We start from the raw sequence: 15597 nt of genomic DNA, 5'->3' as shown, positions 1-15597 counted from the left end.
TATATTTGAATTATTTGAGTGAAATTAGGTCCAATAAACTAAACTCTAGTAAACAACATGACTTGATTAAACACATTTATATTATTATTTCCTTCTGTAGGTCAAATGTCAGTTTTCTGGTTATTTTGGGATGAAAATGTCTGGGAACATCTGATCTAATTAATTACTAAACAAAACATGTTTGACAACCACAAAAAAATCCCAAATAGTTTACGCCACACGGGCAGTTCTGTAAATGTTTAAACTCTGTGTGTAAATAACCAGCCTCATAATTAAAAACATGTTTATTGATACAATCCATGTCAAAGTAAGGCATTAAAATGGTGAAGTTACAATGATTACGACATCCATTATTAACTCGGTAGTGGTTTCGCTCACAGGAGTCCGACCTGAAGAGACAGAAGGAAATGAGTCAAATCGAGCACATGTAAATACACATCCAAATATGAGGCGAGAGGAAGTGTACCTGCTTTTAGTTGAAAGTGTGGCTCTCAGTTCCACCGCGACCAAACCCTGAAGGACACACATTTAGAAACGTGAATTCAAAGTTTTATCATTTTATTGGTCACACTTTTCATTTTATTCATTTTATTTTATTCATGTTTTAATTCATTTTGTTTTTTCCTTAAACAAAATTTAATTGATTTTATTTAATTCATTTTCTATTCATTTTATTCATATTTATTTTATTTCATTCATTTTTTCATTCATTTTTTTCCTTCACTGTTAAAATATTGAGGTTAAATTACACTTATAATCCTTAATAAAGCATGAACAAGAGCTTAATTCATAATGAATAAATAGTTTATCAATAAGCCTGAGTCATTCCTCTACAAACATGTCAGCTGTTGTTTTGATAATATTTCATTTTAGTCTTAAATCATCCTGGGCGTGGTTCAAATGAGAACTTTGACCCTTTGATTTGCTCATTAAAAGTTAATGTTTTATAGCTCCATAAAAAGTGAATCTGATTTAATATGAATCGTTAAAGTAAAATGCACTGCCACAGATTAAAACATTGTCATGGTAACGATACCTTTTGGCCCGAACATGGCAGCGTAGCAGGGCTTGTGACAGTAGGGTTTGCCCTCATGCTGAAACAGAGAAAGAATACATATTAATACGCTTGTTTAATTAAAATAATGACCAGAAAAACTACTGCACTTAAGTAAGAGTAAAGATAAATTTTGAAAAACCACTGCTTGAGTAATGAGTGACAGTTCAGACGTAAAACTAAAGTATTTAAAGCGCCCCCTACAGGTCGAACAACTCAAACGCAGATATGTTTTTTTGTATTTAAAGTGTTGCTGAAAAAATTAAAAAATCTTATCCCAGAATAGCTCTTTTTTTTAGGTTTATAATTTCACTTCCTGTTTGAAATCGATGACGTCATAGAAGGAAATTACCCAGCAAACACTGGAAAAACCTTTCTAATGTCACATATGTGTCACAATAATGTGAAAGAGACTTTATTTTGTTGAATTATGTTTTTTTGTGTGTAAATTATCGATACAATTTGTCTGGATTGAGTGTACCTAGTGTGATGTCACTTCCTGTCATTTTCTACAGATTTTTCAAATGTTTTCTCCTCAAATACCTGCTTGATTGGTGTAAAACTATAATTTATATGTAAAACATGTATAATACACCAAATAAAGTCAAAATTAAAACATTGTAAAAACCTGTCATGGCACTTTAACATCTTAATTATGATTTATTGTAATCGGACGACAAAACTTGGGGGGAAAAGAAAAGAAACACAAATCGATATATTGATCACGTTTAATGGGTAAAAGCTCATATTTCATAATTTATATTAAGGGACTGTATAAGTTTTAGATTAAAAAAAATAAAATATACCTTTTACGGATAACAATTGTAATTTAGATGAGTTCTTCGTTACAAAAACACAATGGACACGTTTTTAATGTTTTAATTCGGTGTTTACAATTATCCAATGAGAAAGCAGAATGAGTTTGAGTTTCTCGCTTGCGTTGCCAGTTCCAAAGCTGAAATCCAATGCGTTTAAGCTTCTACTTTGTCCTCTTTCTTATCTCAATGGAAAGGAACAAGCTGTTTTTATTCGTTTTGATCCTTTATTTGCTCAAAGTTAAGCAAAGGAAGTAAGAAAAGCACTTTTACTTTTTACTCCTGTTAAAAAACGTCGTGAAGTAGAAAGATAATCCACTGTCACTCAATGAAAGTACAGATACCTGATCATTTTACGCTGTACTTTGTGACCGTAGTACAGCAGTATTTTGTGTGTATTTGTACTTGTCTGACCTCTGCGTGTGAGCCGGAGGACAGGGTCTTGTTGCACTTCTCGCACTTTAGACAGGGCCGGTGCCAGTCTTTACCCAGAGACGTCACCTTCTCCGCTGCAAAACACACACAAGCATGGGCATTTTAACGGGCGTGGTCGGGCACAGGGCGTCGGTCGGTCGGTCGGGTGCGGTCCAGAGAAAATGCAGCGTCCTTGCGAGATCGTAAAAAACTTAAAAACAGATAAAGTTGTCTTATCTCTCGACCGGTCTCGGAGGAACGCCCCGTCGTAAACACACAAACAACGAGAGAAAAGTTCAGTACAGTTTGGACTCGGGTTGAAACACAGTCAAACGCGACTACGGTTGTTGTTGTCATCGTCAATCTAGAGGTTTCGCAGGCGCGGCGTTCTGAATTGTAGCCACGAGTTGCAAAAATGGTGATAAGTGACATTTTCGCCTGTAAAAACGCGAAACAAACACAACTTCAATGTGAACGAGCTGCTGGAATCTTAACAACAATCGTAAAAGTCTCCAATTCTGCGAAATATTTTGTTTACACCTGAAGAAAGCCGAGTAAGCAGTTGTCGACGACCAGGTGAACAACAGGAACGCTGCGCATTTATCACTGGTGCAGACTTTGGGATCACGCGCGGTTGTTTTCGATCAGAGTTTGACAATCCAACATGGCCGCACCCAGCGCTTGGACAAAGTTTTACATCCGACAGTTGAAATATCGATAGTACTCGTGTGTAGCTGCTCTCTACTGCCCCCTGCTGTCTGTGAAGCTGCTCCTGCGCTGCCGTTGAGCCTCTGCAGTTTGTAACGCGTCGTTGCGCTAATGTTGCTAACGTCCGCGCGGAGCTAATGGCAGCGAAAGCAAAATTTCACATTCATTTGTTGATTTGTAACTTACAGATGTAATAACAGTGTCCGGGTTGATAAATAAACTGAATTGGATCCACATTTTTGTTGATTTGTTGGGTTTTATTGTTTGATTTGAGTCGGTGTAATCCCTCATTCGTCCAGGCGTGTTCCATAGTAGAAAAAGCTTCAGTTGTAGTCATCTGGACTCAGTTTGAAAAAATAGACGTTTCGACTCTCATCCAAGAGTCATTGTCAATAACAGAATTTAGGTCGAGAACTCCGATATTAATACTGTTCTGTGGTAAGACCCGCCCATTGGGAGGAGCCTTCCTGAAGTAGAAAGAGTTGTTTGTTTCAACAGAAACTCCCCTTTGTATCTACCGAGCTAGCCTATTCAGAATCTTAATGGGCTATTAGAATCCTCTTTGTCTTTGTGAGACCCTGGCTCGACCACCCTGAGTACCTGATTAGCATCTGAATGTCCTTTACCTTTCCAGGGGTTCAGTAACCCATTATAAATAACAGGAAGATTAAACCTTAGCCCTCCATTTCTGTTTAAAGAAGGTCTTTCTTTTTTAACAAAAATAGCTTACTTGACTTTGATTTGAGTCGTTACAATCCACACGCTGTTTTTACGACTTGACGCTAGAACACGGAAACTCTGAGAAAACGTCTCTCCGAGTTCCGACCACCGAGGACGACTGGAGCGCAGCACAAGACGCTCCCGAGTCTGTTTATTGAGAAAATGATTTATTTGTGGGGCGAGTTTAAGTGTCTCAAATCTCCAACTGTCGTTAGCGAACAAGCTAGCTAAGCTCTGCACAGTCGCACAAATGAGAGAAGGCTGAAGTTTACATTTTACCGTACAAAGCGAATTTGAGCAGAACAAAGACCCCATGGATTATAATAATAATAATAATAATAATATAGTCAAATATTAGTAAAAAAATAAATAAATGCTGCGCTTCCCAAGTCTGAACGATAGTCTGAACATGTGCAGTGACACAGCAGTTTTTATGTAAATGTGCACGTCAAAATAAAAGACAAGGAAAGGGAAATGCACAGAAAATATTTGCGTGTCATTTTAATGTACATGGTCAAAAACATACTTTCTACAAAACAATCTTCTTCTTCTGTTACTTTTAAAAGCTGCATTAACCGCCACCTACTGTAGTTATACGTCTTTAAAGTATGTTTTACGCTAAACCGTTTAAAGAAAAGAGAAAAAGAGAGGGAAAGAGAGTAAAAAAAACGTTGTCTACAGAAGGATGTGGTTTACATAAAGTATTTGAATAAGACTCATATCTTTCCCTGCAGTACACACTTTATGACGTGGACTTTGTGCCAATAAATACACAGAAATCACCACTGAAATTGTGTTGATCCTATGAAAATCTGAGTTTGTTCTTGTATTTTTGGTTCATATTTATTTAAAGTAAAAGTTAACAAGCGGTGAAAGTGTAGCAGATTATTCTTTTTTATGTTGGATGGGCAATATTGACCCAAAAAAAGACACAATAATCTAAGAAAATGCCCTAAAACCGCTCAAGTCACGATGAAAATATTCAGTTCAGGAATGTTCCGGAAATCCAAATTGCCAAACAAATCGGATATTCTCTTCTGTTACGTAACACGGCAGCAGAAAAGAGCACAAACTTTGACTTTCCTTCCTGTTTTTCCACCGTCTCGTCGTCGTGTTTTTATGCCAAATGGAAACGTTCCCATTCTTCACACGTTTCCACGGCTTCAGCTCCTGTTTGTAATGGTTTAGAGCGATCAGGAGGAACCGCTCAGAGCTAATGGACTTTAGAGGGAAAACATAAATAAACAACTGCGGTATTTCCTCGACAAAATGTGAGCTGCAGGAAAAAGCACCAGAGTGAAGGATTCTGGGAGATCGAAAGAGTCTTAAAACTGATTAGAAATATAACAAAGGGAAGTTGATACTCGAACCGCAACATTTACAGCCACGTTTGAGCACATTCATGTATTTGAATTGTCTCAAGATCATCTAAATAATAAAAAATAAATACATAAAGAGTATGATTAGATATCATTATTATAATTGTATTTGTATTATTATTATTATTATTATTTATATTATTATTTTATTTGTACTATTATTATTGTATTATTATTATTATTATTATTTCATTTGTATTATTATTTTATTTTTATTATTATTATATTATTATTGCACTAGCAGTCACGGATTAGGTCTTTTTTTTCTTTTTTGTGGGAAGAAAATTGAGCGTGAAATATATATATTGTTTGTTTTAATTTATATTTAGGGAATGAATATTGAAGCATTGACATTTTGTTGTTTTTTAGCGAGACAAACAGTGGTGGAAGAAGTACTGATTTAAGTAAAAGTACAGCTACAAGAGCAAAAAGAAAAAAAAATAACTTGTAGCAAATGTCTACTTTAAAATGTACTTTAAGAGTAAAAGTAACTTTAAGAGTAAAAACTGTTAAATTACTACTTCCTGCTTTCGGTCCAGCTCAAAAGTATGGTAGAGAAAGTACATGTACACGCAAAAAGTATCCACTGTAAAAAAATTAGAAAATAAAATAAAAGATTATACTGTACTTTTTTGTACCTTACAAAATAAAACTGGAAATTGTGACCGGTGAATATGAGTAAAATAATGGTCATATTGGATCACACAGCCCTTCACATAATCGATGAATTGAAAAAAAAAAATGTAATCAAAATAATCATTACTTGCAGCCGTACTCTGAACTCCCTGTGGTACTGTAGTGAATAAAGGCCCTCCCGCCGCAGACGTGACTGGTCTAGTGTTACTGTGGTTTACAGACTGCAAAGCCTCCGGCATCGTTCCGACAGATCTGCGTTTTCTTTGGACTCGGCCCAAGACCTCGTTTCCAGCGGAGACTTTCGGGAGAAATGTGAATTAAAATAAGACTATGGTGCAAAGGGAAAAGTTTCGCTTTATGTTGGGCTTTGGCTTCACTTGAAATAACTTCAAATTAAGTGTGTAAACTACCATATTTTCCGGTCTATAAGTCGCACCAGCCAAAAGTCGCACTGGAGTATGAAATGCGGTTGCAGTGTGAAAATAACAAATAATATCACATATAAGTCACTCCGGAGTATAAGTTGAAGTATAAATATAAGAATAAGTCGCACCCCGGCCAAAACTATGAAAAAAGGTGCGACTTATAATCCAGAAAATACGGTAAGTAAAATGGGCAATCTGGTGGTGAAAATATGATTGCCCATCTCAGCCTCAGCCAAGTAACAGTTTAAAACAAAGTAATACTTAGTTTGAATGGGAAAACGCTCCAAATGCTGCGTGAAGCCCTTTATTAGAGAAAAATTTTGGTTGTTGTTAAGTTTTGTGGCATTTTGTGGATGTTTCCGGTCAAAATACTGTAAAAAATATCATCTCCACCGAAAAACACGTGCGCTTTTAATCAATGCAAGACAATACGACTATTTAGCATCGCTCAGCCGTCAATATACCATCATTTAAGGTATTATCAAAGCCTTTTTCCCACCTGAGAAAATATTTGGCCTTCTGAGTACGGCCGGATTCAAACCAGGTCTGAAACGGGACTATTCTAGGTCTAAGGGGCCGTATCACCGCAGTTTGAGAACCTTGAGCTTATGTTTAGAAGCACGAGAAAAGTTCTGTAATACTCCAAAGCGCTGCAAAGCTCTTCCTGCTCCTCCCACTGGAGAAGAGAATATTTTTTTACATTCATGGCTTGGAAGATTTTTAAAAACTCGCATTAAAAAAAACGGCAGTCCTTGTGTGTGAACATTAGCGACCCCTTGTGGCTGGAGTTGTAGCCGTTTTGTCCATACCGATTAACAAAAATCCAGCCAAAATCCAAACTTTGATTTTGGTTTTCTCGTGCAAAGTGCAGTTCAGTCAAAGCCCACTAGAGGGCTGTTTTCTGGTACCTTTTTCCGCGTTCGTCTTCATAAAACGGATGGACATGAATCGATTTTTTTGATTCAATGGACAGGACAAAGGACAGAGATATGATTTTTAAATTTACAGACCATGAATCACGGGAAATGTGGTCGAAAGGTTAGCATCGGAATCAAACGGAAACTCCCGGAATCAGAACTATTATACTATAAACCGATTCTTTCACTAGATCCCAAAGGAGTTTTAGTTGCCAGCTGCATCCTCCTGCCATTCAAACCATTCTCCAAACACAGAGAAAACATACACACAGTTATATTTGTCCACTTAAGCGCATTTTGATATTTTTTTAAAGAATTTACTGACTTAAAATATATTTTTAAAAAGAGCTATTAGTCAAAAGGTTGATTTAGACTAGAATAAGTACCGTATTTTCCGGGCTATAAGTCGCACCTTTTTTCATAGTTTTGGCCGGGGTGCGACTTATACTTATATTTATACTTATATACTTATACTCCGTAGCTACTTAAATGTGATATTATTTGTTATTTTCACACTTGCAAACGCATTTCATACTCCAGTGAGACTTAAATATGTTTTTTTCTTCTCTATTATGCATTTTTTTGCTGGTGCGACTTATACTCCGGAAAATACGATAGTTGATTTCTTATTTAAAGTGCAATAAAAAAATAAAAAAAATCTCTATTCCAATTCAAATAACACTGTTTTTCTTATTTTAAAGGTGCCGTGATGCAAAATTTGGTGATACAGTATCACTTTCTCTCTTTCTCTCTCTCTCTCCTTTTTTTTTTTTTTTTTTACGGTACAGCGTAAAACAGAGACTTTGAAGATGTACAACTACAGCAGGTGGCGGTAATGTAACACTTTATAGATACCAACCGCCATTAAAACACCAAAGAAGAAGAAGAAGAAGAAGCATGTTGGCTGCGTAGTCGTAGTGTATTGTTGCTTGTTTATGCACTGCATTCGACATATTCACAGTTTTCAATGATTAAAATCGTTGTATTTCGTGTTACGTTTGAGCAGGTTGTGGTTTTATACGTGTTCGGTTCTTTAAAAACGATGTCAAAATTGATGCGTCACAGACTATCACGTGCAATTTATCGTTTACCGTGTGGTAAAATTGTGATATTATCGTGTATACATCGCGGCGGGACACTGCGATTCCCAGGCCTGATCGCCGTGTTACCAGTTACGGGTCAGTTCTGTGGAGAGGCGCACAGTGAGAATGCATGTTTTTCTCAGTATTTATAGAGCATTAAAACAGCTGTAATTGAATAAATGCAGGAGAGTAGTTTAAAGCCATGCTGCGGAACATTCCAGGCAAAGCAATAACATGTCCTCGGAGACAATCGGGTGGCAGATCCTTTTACACATCGCCCCCTAGTGGACCGGCATGTTTATAGCGCCAAAACATGAGCGTATTTTCCGGACTATAAGTCGCACCAGCCAAAAAATTTATAATAGAGAAGAAAAAAACATATATAAGTCGCACTGGAGTATGAAATGCAGTTGCAAGTGTGAAAATAACAAATAATATCACACATAAGTTTCTCCGGAGTATAAGTATATAATTGTAAATATAAGTATAAGTCGCACCCCGGCCAAAACTATGAAAAAAAGGTGCGACTTATAGTCCGGAAAATACGGTAAACGGTTGAGTAACATTACTAACGTGTAAAGAAGTTTATAAAACTGACATTTAACTAGTGAAGTTGGGTAAATGGCACAGCATAAGAATGATTTTTACAATTTACTGTCAAGTGAGTAGACTGTTCGGGTTTACAGTGTAGAAAAGTAACGCAGTGCACCTTTAAGTATAATGTGACTTTTCCCCAGCGGCAAATCAAATCAAAATCAAGCCCAGCAACAGCTTAATTCAAGACATTTCATTTCAATGTTTTTGCAGCTCATTTGTGGAGTTCGGTTGAATTTACACTGGTGAATCTAATGTCATAAATCTAATTCTCGATACAATAATCCGTTCCATTCCAACCTCTTTTGTATTAGATTCCCCCTAAGCCATCTATTTTAGGCAAATAAATGAGCTTATAATCGGTATATTGTCAGCTATTGCTTTATATCTTCTTGTTTTAATGATATTTATGTCTAAAATCCACCAAAAAGATTCAAAATTTACCACAAACCACATTTTTGTTCAGATAATTTTGAATTTCATCTTGTTTTGAAGCCTGAATCCATCTCAAATACTCCCTGGTAGCTGCAATAACCCCTTAATTTAAACAAATATTAAACAACCAAACAAAAGGTGAAACATAATAACCACAAGACAATGTTAAATTGCACTAATTAACTACAAATTCAGGCTGAAACTATTACTAACTTCATGCACATTATTTTTGTTAATATGTATCCAATTGCCTTTCAGTTTGCTCTATACAACTTCCAAATAAATAAATGAATGAAATAACCTTCAACTGTTTTAGAAAATTGTCAAATAGCTAAAATATCCTTGCTGTTTAATAATAAATAAATGCAGTGATCTCGTCTTTCTGTGTGTAACATGTGCAGTTTGTAGTTTCCTGTTTGCTTAAGTCAGGAAGTGTTCAAATAACTCTGATTCTGCTGCACGCGGTTGAAAACGAGGCGATGCACGTACCGAAGTAGACCTCCTTCTCACACTTTGGGCACTTGGGCATTTTCGGTTCAAAGAGTTGTCCTCGGCCAAAAGAGAAAAATGTGCAGAGAGAGAGAGAGCGATGTATCCGTGCGAGCCACCTGCCAGAAAGACCACGCCTGGAGTGGAGAAGAGAGGAGGGAAGGGTTTATATGAGAGAGGGAGGAGGAGGAGAGAGAGGAGGGAGAGAGCAGGGGAGGGTTTATATGAGAGAGGGAGGAGGAGGAGAGAGAGGAGGGAGAGAGCATGGGAGGGTTTATAAGAGAGAGGGAGGAGGAGAGAGAGGAGGGAGAGAGCAGGGGAGGGTTTATAAGAGAGAGGGAGGAGGAGAGAGAGGAGGGAGAGAGCAGGGGAGGGTTTATAAGAGAGAGGGAGGAGGAGAGAGAGGAGGGAGAGAGCAGGGGAGGGTTTATATGAGAGAGGGAGGAGGAGAGAGAGGAGGGAGAGAGCAGGGGAGGGTTTATAAGAGAGAGGGAGGAGGAGAGAGAGGAGGGAGAGAGCAGGGGAGGGTTTATATGAGAGAGGGAGGAGGAGAGAGAGGAGGGAGAAAGCAGGGGAGGGTTTATATGAGAGAGGGAGGAGGAGAGAGAGGAGGGAGAGAGCAGGGGAGGGTTTATATGAGAGAGGGAGGAGGAGAGAGAGGAGGGAGAGAGCAGGGGAGGGTTTATATGAGAGAGGGAGGAGGAGAGAGAGGAGGGAGAGAGCAGGGGAGGGTTTATATGAGAGAGGGAGGAGGAGGAGAGAGAGGAGGGAGAGAGCAGGGGAGGGTTTATATGAGAGAGGGAGGAGGAGAGAGAGGAGGGAGAGAGCAGGGGAGGGTTTATATGAGAGAGGGAGGAGGAGAGAGAGGAGGGAGAGAGCAGGGGAGGGTTTATATGAGAGAGGGAGGAGGAGAGAGAGGAGGGAGAGAGCAGGGGAGGGTTTATATGAGAGAGGGAGGAGGAGAGAGAGGAGGGAGAGAGCAGGGGAGGGTTTATATGAGAGAGGGAGGAGGAGAGAGAGGAGGGAGAGAGCAGGGGAGGGTTTATATGAGAGAGGGAGGAGGAGAGAGAGGAGGGAGAGAGCAGGGGAGGGTTTATATGAGAGAGGGAGGAGGAGAGAGAGGAGGGAGAGAGCAGGGGAGGGTTTATAAGAGAGAGGGAGAAGGAGGGAGAACTACACCTGGTTTAGTTCTGAGTTAGACCTGGTTTAGTTCTGAGTTAGTCCGTCTTTAGTTCTGAGTTAGTCCTGGTCTTACTTCTCCTCTGCTCTCTCTTGTTCAAATGAAAACATGGCTAACCCGTTCTTAAACTCGGCGCCCGCTCGTTACATAACGACGCGTCACTTCCAGTTCGGCGTCTTTAGGTTTGTAGCGTACGTAATTATTGGCTGTATTTTTAAATAAATAAAAACAGACATGAAGCTGGTTTTCTCATTCGTCGCCGTCTGTACAAGTCTCAAATATTAGTTTTACTGAACCACAAAGCTATATTTAGTAGTAGAGTAAAGGTGTTGCTTGGGTTTTGTTGCTAGGTAACAATTTTTGAATTACCTCGACCAACGTCCAATCTGCTGCTCATGTCCAACCAGGAAGTAGCATTATAAACTTAAAAATGGTCAAACTGGTTAAAAAAAATAAAAAAATAGATCATGTTTAATTGAACCACTGGTGAACTCTTGAGCAAATTTCAAATCAAAAACATTATTTTTTAATTTATTTATCAATTTTTTCCTTCTATTTACATCCTATTTTTCTTTTCTTTTGTATTTTGTATTAAAATACTTGGGCTGTTAAACGTCCACAGCTCAAAATAGAACATAAAAAACATTAAACGTTTCAAGCGCGTCATCCACATGAATGTTGAAGTCCCCACTGATCCCACTGATCTGTCGGTTGTTATCACCCGATGCCGTCGTCATTACTCAGACTGACGCATGAATCATTTACTCCCATTGTTCCCAGGAGCTAACTTTAGACGCGCGATTCTTTGATACGGCTGCCCTTTCCACGCGGGCAACACTTTAATTTCTTATTACGATTACTCTGCGGGTTATTTACGATATGGTTTCGAGGCAACCTCTCTATGCCACATCTGCTGCTCATGACCAACCAGGAAGTAACATCATAAACGTCACAGAAATGGTCAAACTGGGGGAAATAACATTTGTTTATGTAAAATCTTGATTATAATCATGTTCACTGAATGACTACCGTATTATCCGGACTAGAAGTCGCACCTTTTTTCATAATTTTGGCCGGGGTGCGACTTATACTTATATTTATACTTATACTCCTGTGATATTATTTATTATTTTCACACTTGTAACCTCATTTCATACTCCAATGTGACTTATATGTTTTTTTCTTCTCTATTATGCATTTTATTGGCTGGTGCGACTTATACTCCGGAAAATACAGTATATTAAGATTTTTTTTGAACGTTGCCTAGTTTTCCCCAGTTTGACAGTGTTGATAATGTTACTATTTAAAGCGCCCCCTACAGTTTGACCGACTCATTGAACTAAAACGCAGTTAAGATTTATGTATTTAAAATTTTGCTTAAAAAATATAGAAATGTTCGAGAATCGCAATTTTTTTTAATGTTAATAATATTTTGTAATGTCACTTCCTGTTTGTAATTGATGACATCACACTAGGATAACTACTCAGCAAACAATGGGCCAAAAACACTTCTAATGTCAATATTTTTTTTAATTTGACAAATAAAAATATATGAGAGCGACTTTATTTTATTGATTTAACGTTTAGAGAGTTGAAAAAGTAGTTTATTTTGTGTAAATTCTGCATAAACTTTGACTGGAATGAGTGTGCCTGGTGTGATGTCGCTTCCTGTCGTTGTCTACAGATTTTTCAACATTTTCTCCACAAATACCTGCTCGATTGGTGTAAAACTATAATTTATATTTACAACAGCTATAAATACACTAAATACAGAAAATAGAAAATCATTAAAAATCGTCATACGCCCTTTAATGACATCACAGAGGGATTCGGGGCTCTACTTCCTGTCATTTTCAACTTTTATTTTTCACAAACTGCGACTTTACAACGATGAATATTGACCACATAATGATAAAACCATGAGCGCCTGTCATATATGTTTATGGTCAGGACGTCCCGTTGTGTTCAGTTCTGTCTCCTGTCCTGATACACTGCTCTGTCCCTTTAACTCGATAAACGCCGTCATAAATCAGTTTATTTTCCATTATGACCGCGCCCCGTTTGTATCGAACCTGCAGCTTTTACGACCAAGCTCTGTTTGTCCAAGACTCTGTTATCACTCATACAGATAAGACGCGTACAAAACCACAGGAGTTATTAATTTACAGTCATTAAATCTGTGTAATTAGGATTAGGATACGAATTTAACTCCGTGTAGGGTGCACGGTGGCCAAGGCGGTTAGTGCTCTTGCCCCCTGGGTTCAATTCCCGGACCAGACCTACATCACATGATCTCTGGGGGGAGTCTGCATGTTCTCCCCGTGTTTCCGTGGGTTCTCTCCGGGTTCTCTGGCTTCCTCCCACCGTCCAAAGACATGTATGTGTTAGGCAAAATTGATGACTCTAAATTGGCCCTAGTGATTGTGAGAGTGAATAGATGTCTATGTGTTGGCCCTGTCCTAAGGCCCAAAGTCACTGGGATAGGCTCCAATCACCCACGACCCCGAAAGGGAACAAGCGGTAGAAAATGGATGGACGGAATTTAACGTTTTGAGACCCTCTTCTACAAACATATTATGAACGACAATAAAACACTGCCAGACAAAGAGTCGATTGTAAGTTTTACTCCGAACGGCGCATCTGTGTTTGCAAATGAATTTGAATCGGAACAAATGAGAGTGAAACGTTGTGTCAATGAAAATCTGACAAACAAAATACATTGAATGAGTTTATTTTTCCTGACAATTAAAGGCAAAGAAAGCTCCACAGCCGGCTCTAAAATGACTTTCAACACGTTTTTACTTCACACCAGCTTTACACAATTAAAGCTTTATTGTGGAACTTCTGGAGCTGTTACTTTACCCAGAATGTTCCGCAGTGTGGCTTTAAACTTGTCTTTCTCCATAGAGACTGTACCAGGCCAAGTTACAGGTCAGATCTGTGGATAGACGAGGCCGCTCACAGTAAAAATGCACGTTTTGAAATAACAACACTTGAAATGGAAGATGGATGTGTTTAATGCAACACTGTGGAACATTTCAAACGGAGCAATAACGTCTCCATGGAAATAAGAAGTTGGAAACGTTAATTTTCAACACGTACAAATGCAAAAAGAGATTTTCTGTCACAATGAAAATCACTATAAACCCTCAAAATTAAACAACAATAACAAACATAAAACAAACAAACATATGCAAAGAAAAAATTAAACACACAACCGTTGGGACCAATGAGAACTCAGGATAAGAAAAGAATAAAATGATCAAGTAAGGTGGTGTCATCAAAGAAAAGTTAAAGTTAAATGTGATTTTCTATTTTTGACATATAAATTATAGTTTTACACAAATCGAGCAGATATTTGTGGAGAAAACGTTGAAAAATCTATAGAAAATGACAGGAAGTGACGTCACACCAGGGACGCTCTCGTTCCAGTCAAGGTTTATGCAGAATTTACACAAAGAAACAACTTTTTTCACCCTCTAAACATGAATTCAACAAAATAATGTCGCTCTCATATATTTAGTGTGACATTGGATGAGTTTTGGCCCAGTGTTTGCTGGGTAATTTCCTAATGTGATGTCCTCAATTACAAACAGGAAGTGAAATTGCAAACCAAAAAAAAAACATGTATATATATTTATCTTAACTGCATTTTAGTTCACCGAGTCGTCCGACCTGTAGGGGGCGCTTTAAGGCGTACAACGTTCAGAGTCCCACTTTGTCCGTTGTTTATTGAATTCGTCCGTTTTGAGAATAAGACGATGGAAACTGCACACGCCCAAAACAAACACATGTGAGTGACGTCAGAGCCCGGGTTGAACACATTCACTGTTGCACTTTAGATCTGTTTATTTAATAGGAGATTATGGTCGACATTCAGCACTTTCGTCTGCATAATCCCTCATTTGTCCGGGCGTGGTCCGTGGTAGAGCGAGCTCATCACTTCAGTCATTACAAGAGACTTTGAGCCCGCACACGACTTCACTGCACGCGCTCAGATTGCCTATCGTCCGGCGTGACATCCTCATCGCCACGGCAACAGGGTCACAACAATCGTAAACAGGAAGTGAAGACGGTTCAGAGATATGTCACTTTTGAACTGGTTCGAGCCGGTCGTTCCCCAATTTGAGTCATTTTTGCCAAAGTTGTTGTTCTCTTGACTTTATTTTCATTATTTAATACATAATAGTCAGTCGTTGCCTTGGTTTGGAAGTAATTTAAGTCGAATAGAGTTTGTTCAGAAAGTTTCATAATTAAAATTTTTGCTAAAGACACAAACGCATTAAATATCGCACTCAAATCCGTTTCTCTGCAGGTTTTTTTAGTCAGTTAAATGTTGTGTTTTCACAAACGTTAAGCTAATATTTAACATGGAATTTACATGTTTAAAGAGTAAGAGAATTTGATATTGTTGCTAAGAGACCAATGTTTGTGACTGAATATTGACACAAACTTATTATACGTTTGTTTTTAAACTGACTAACTCACAAAATATTACATTATAAATACAGCTCTGGTTTAGTCCTGGTTTAGTCCTGGTTTAACCTGGTTTAGTCCTGGTTTAGTCCTGCTTTAGTCCTGGTTTAGTCCTGGTTTAGTCCTGGTTTAATCCTGGTTTAGACCTGGTTCAAACCTGGTTTAGACCTGGTTTAGTCCTGGTTTAGACCTAGTTTAGTCCTGGTTTAGTCCTGGTTTAATCCTGGTTTAGACCTGGTTTAGTCCTGGTTTAGACCTGGTTTTGACCTGGTT

General features: G+C 38.3%; 1 protein-coding gene across 1 annotated transcript; it reads right to left on the bottom strand.

Annotated features, from left to right (window-relative positions):
• Positions 1–266: 266 nt before the first annotated feature.
• Positions 267–9789, bottom strand: crip1 (cysteine-rich protein 1). The gene is made up of 5 exons (XM_072458330.1): positions 9669–9789; positions 2284–2378; positions 1037–1094; positions 467–513; positions 267–389 (listed from the first exon to the last, which is right to left on the bottom strand). The coding sequence occupies exons 1-4, from the start codon at positions 9706–9708 to the stop codon at positions 473–475; spliced, it is 234 nt and encodes a 77-aa protein (XP_072314431.1). The 5' UTR covers positions 9709–9789; the 3' UTR covers positions 267–389; positions 467–472.
• Between the last annotated feature and the right edge of the window lie 5808 nt (positions 9790–15597).

This window comes from Eucyclogobius newberryi, unplaced genomic scaffold, assembly GCF_026437365.1.
Source record: "Eucyclogobius newberryi isolate DKJ021-1_F unplaced genomic scaffold, fEucNew1.0.hap1 SCAF_21, whole genome shotgun sequence".
In the NCBI taxonomy this organism is placed as follows: domain Eukaryota; kingdom Metazoa; phylum Chordata; class Actinopteri; order Gobiiformes; family Gobiidae; genus Eucyclogobius; species Eucyclogobius newberryi.
Note: the sequence above shows the minus strand (reverse complement) of the source record. Positions and strands in the feature narration are given on the sequence as shown.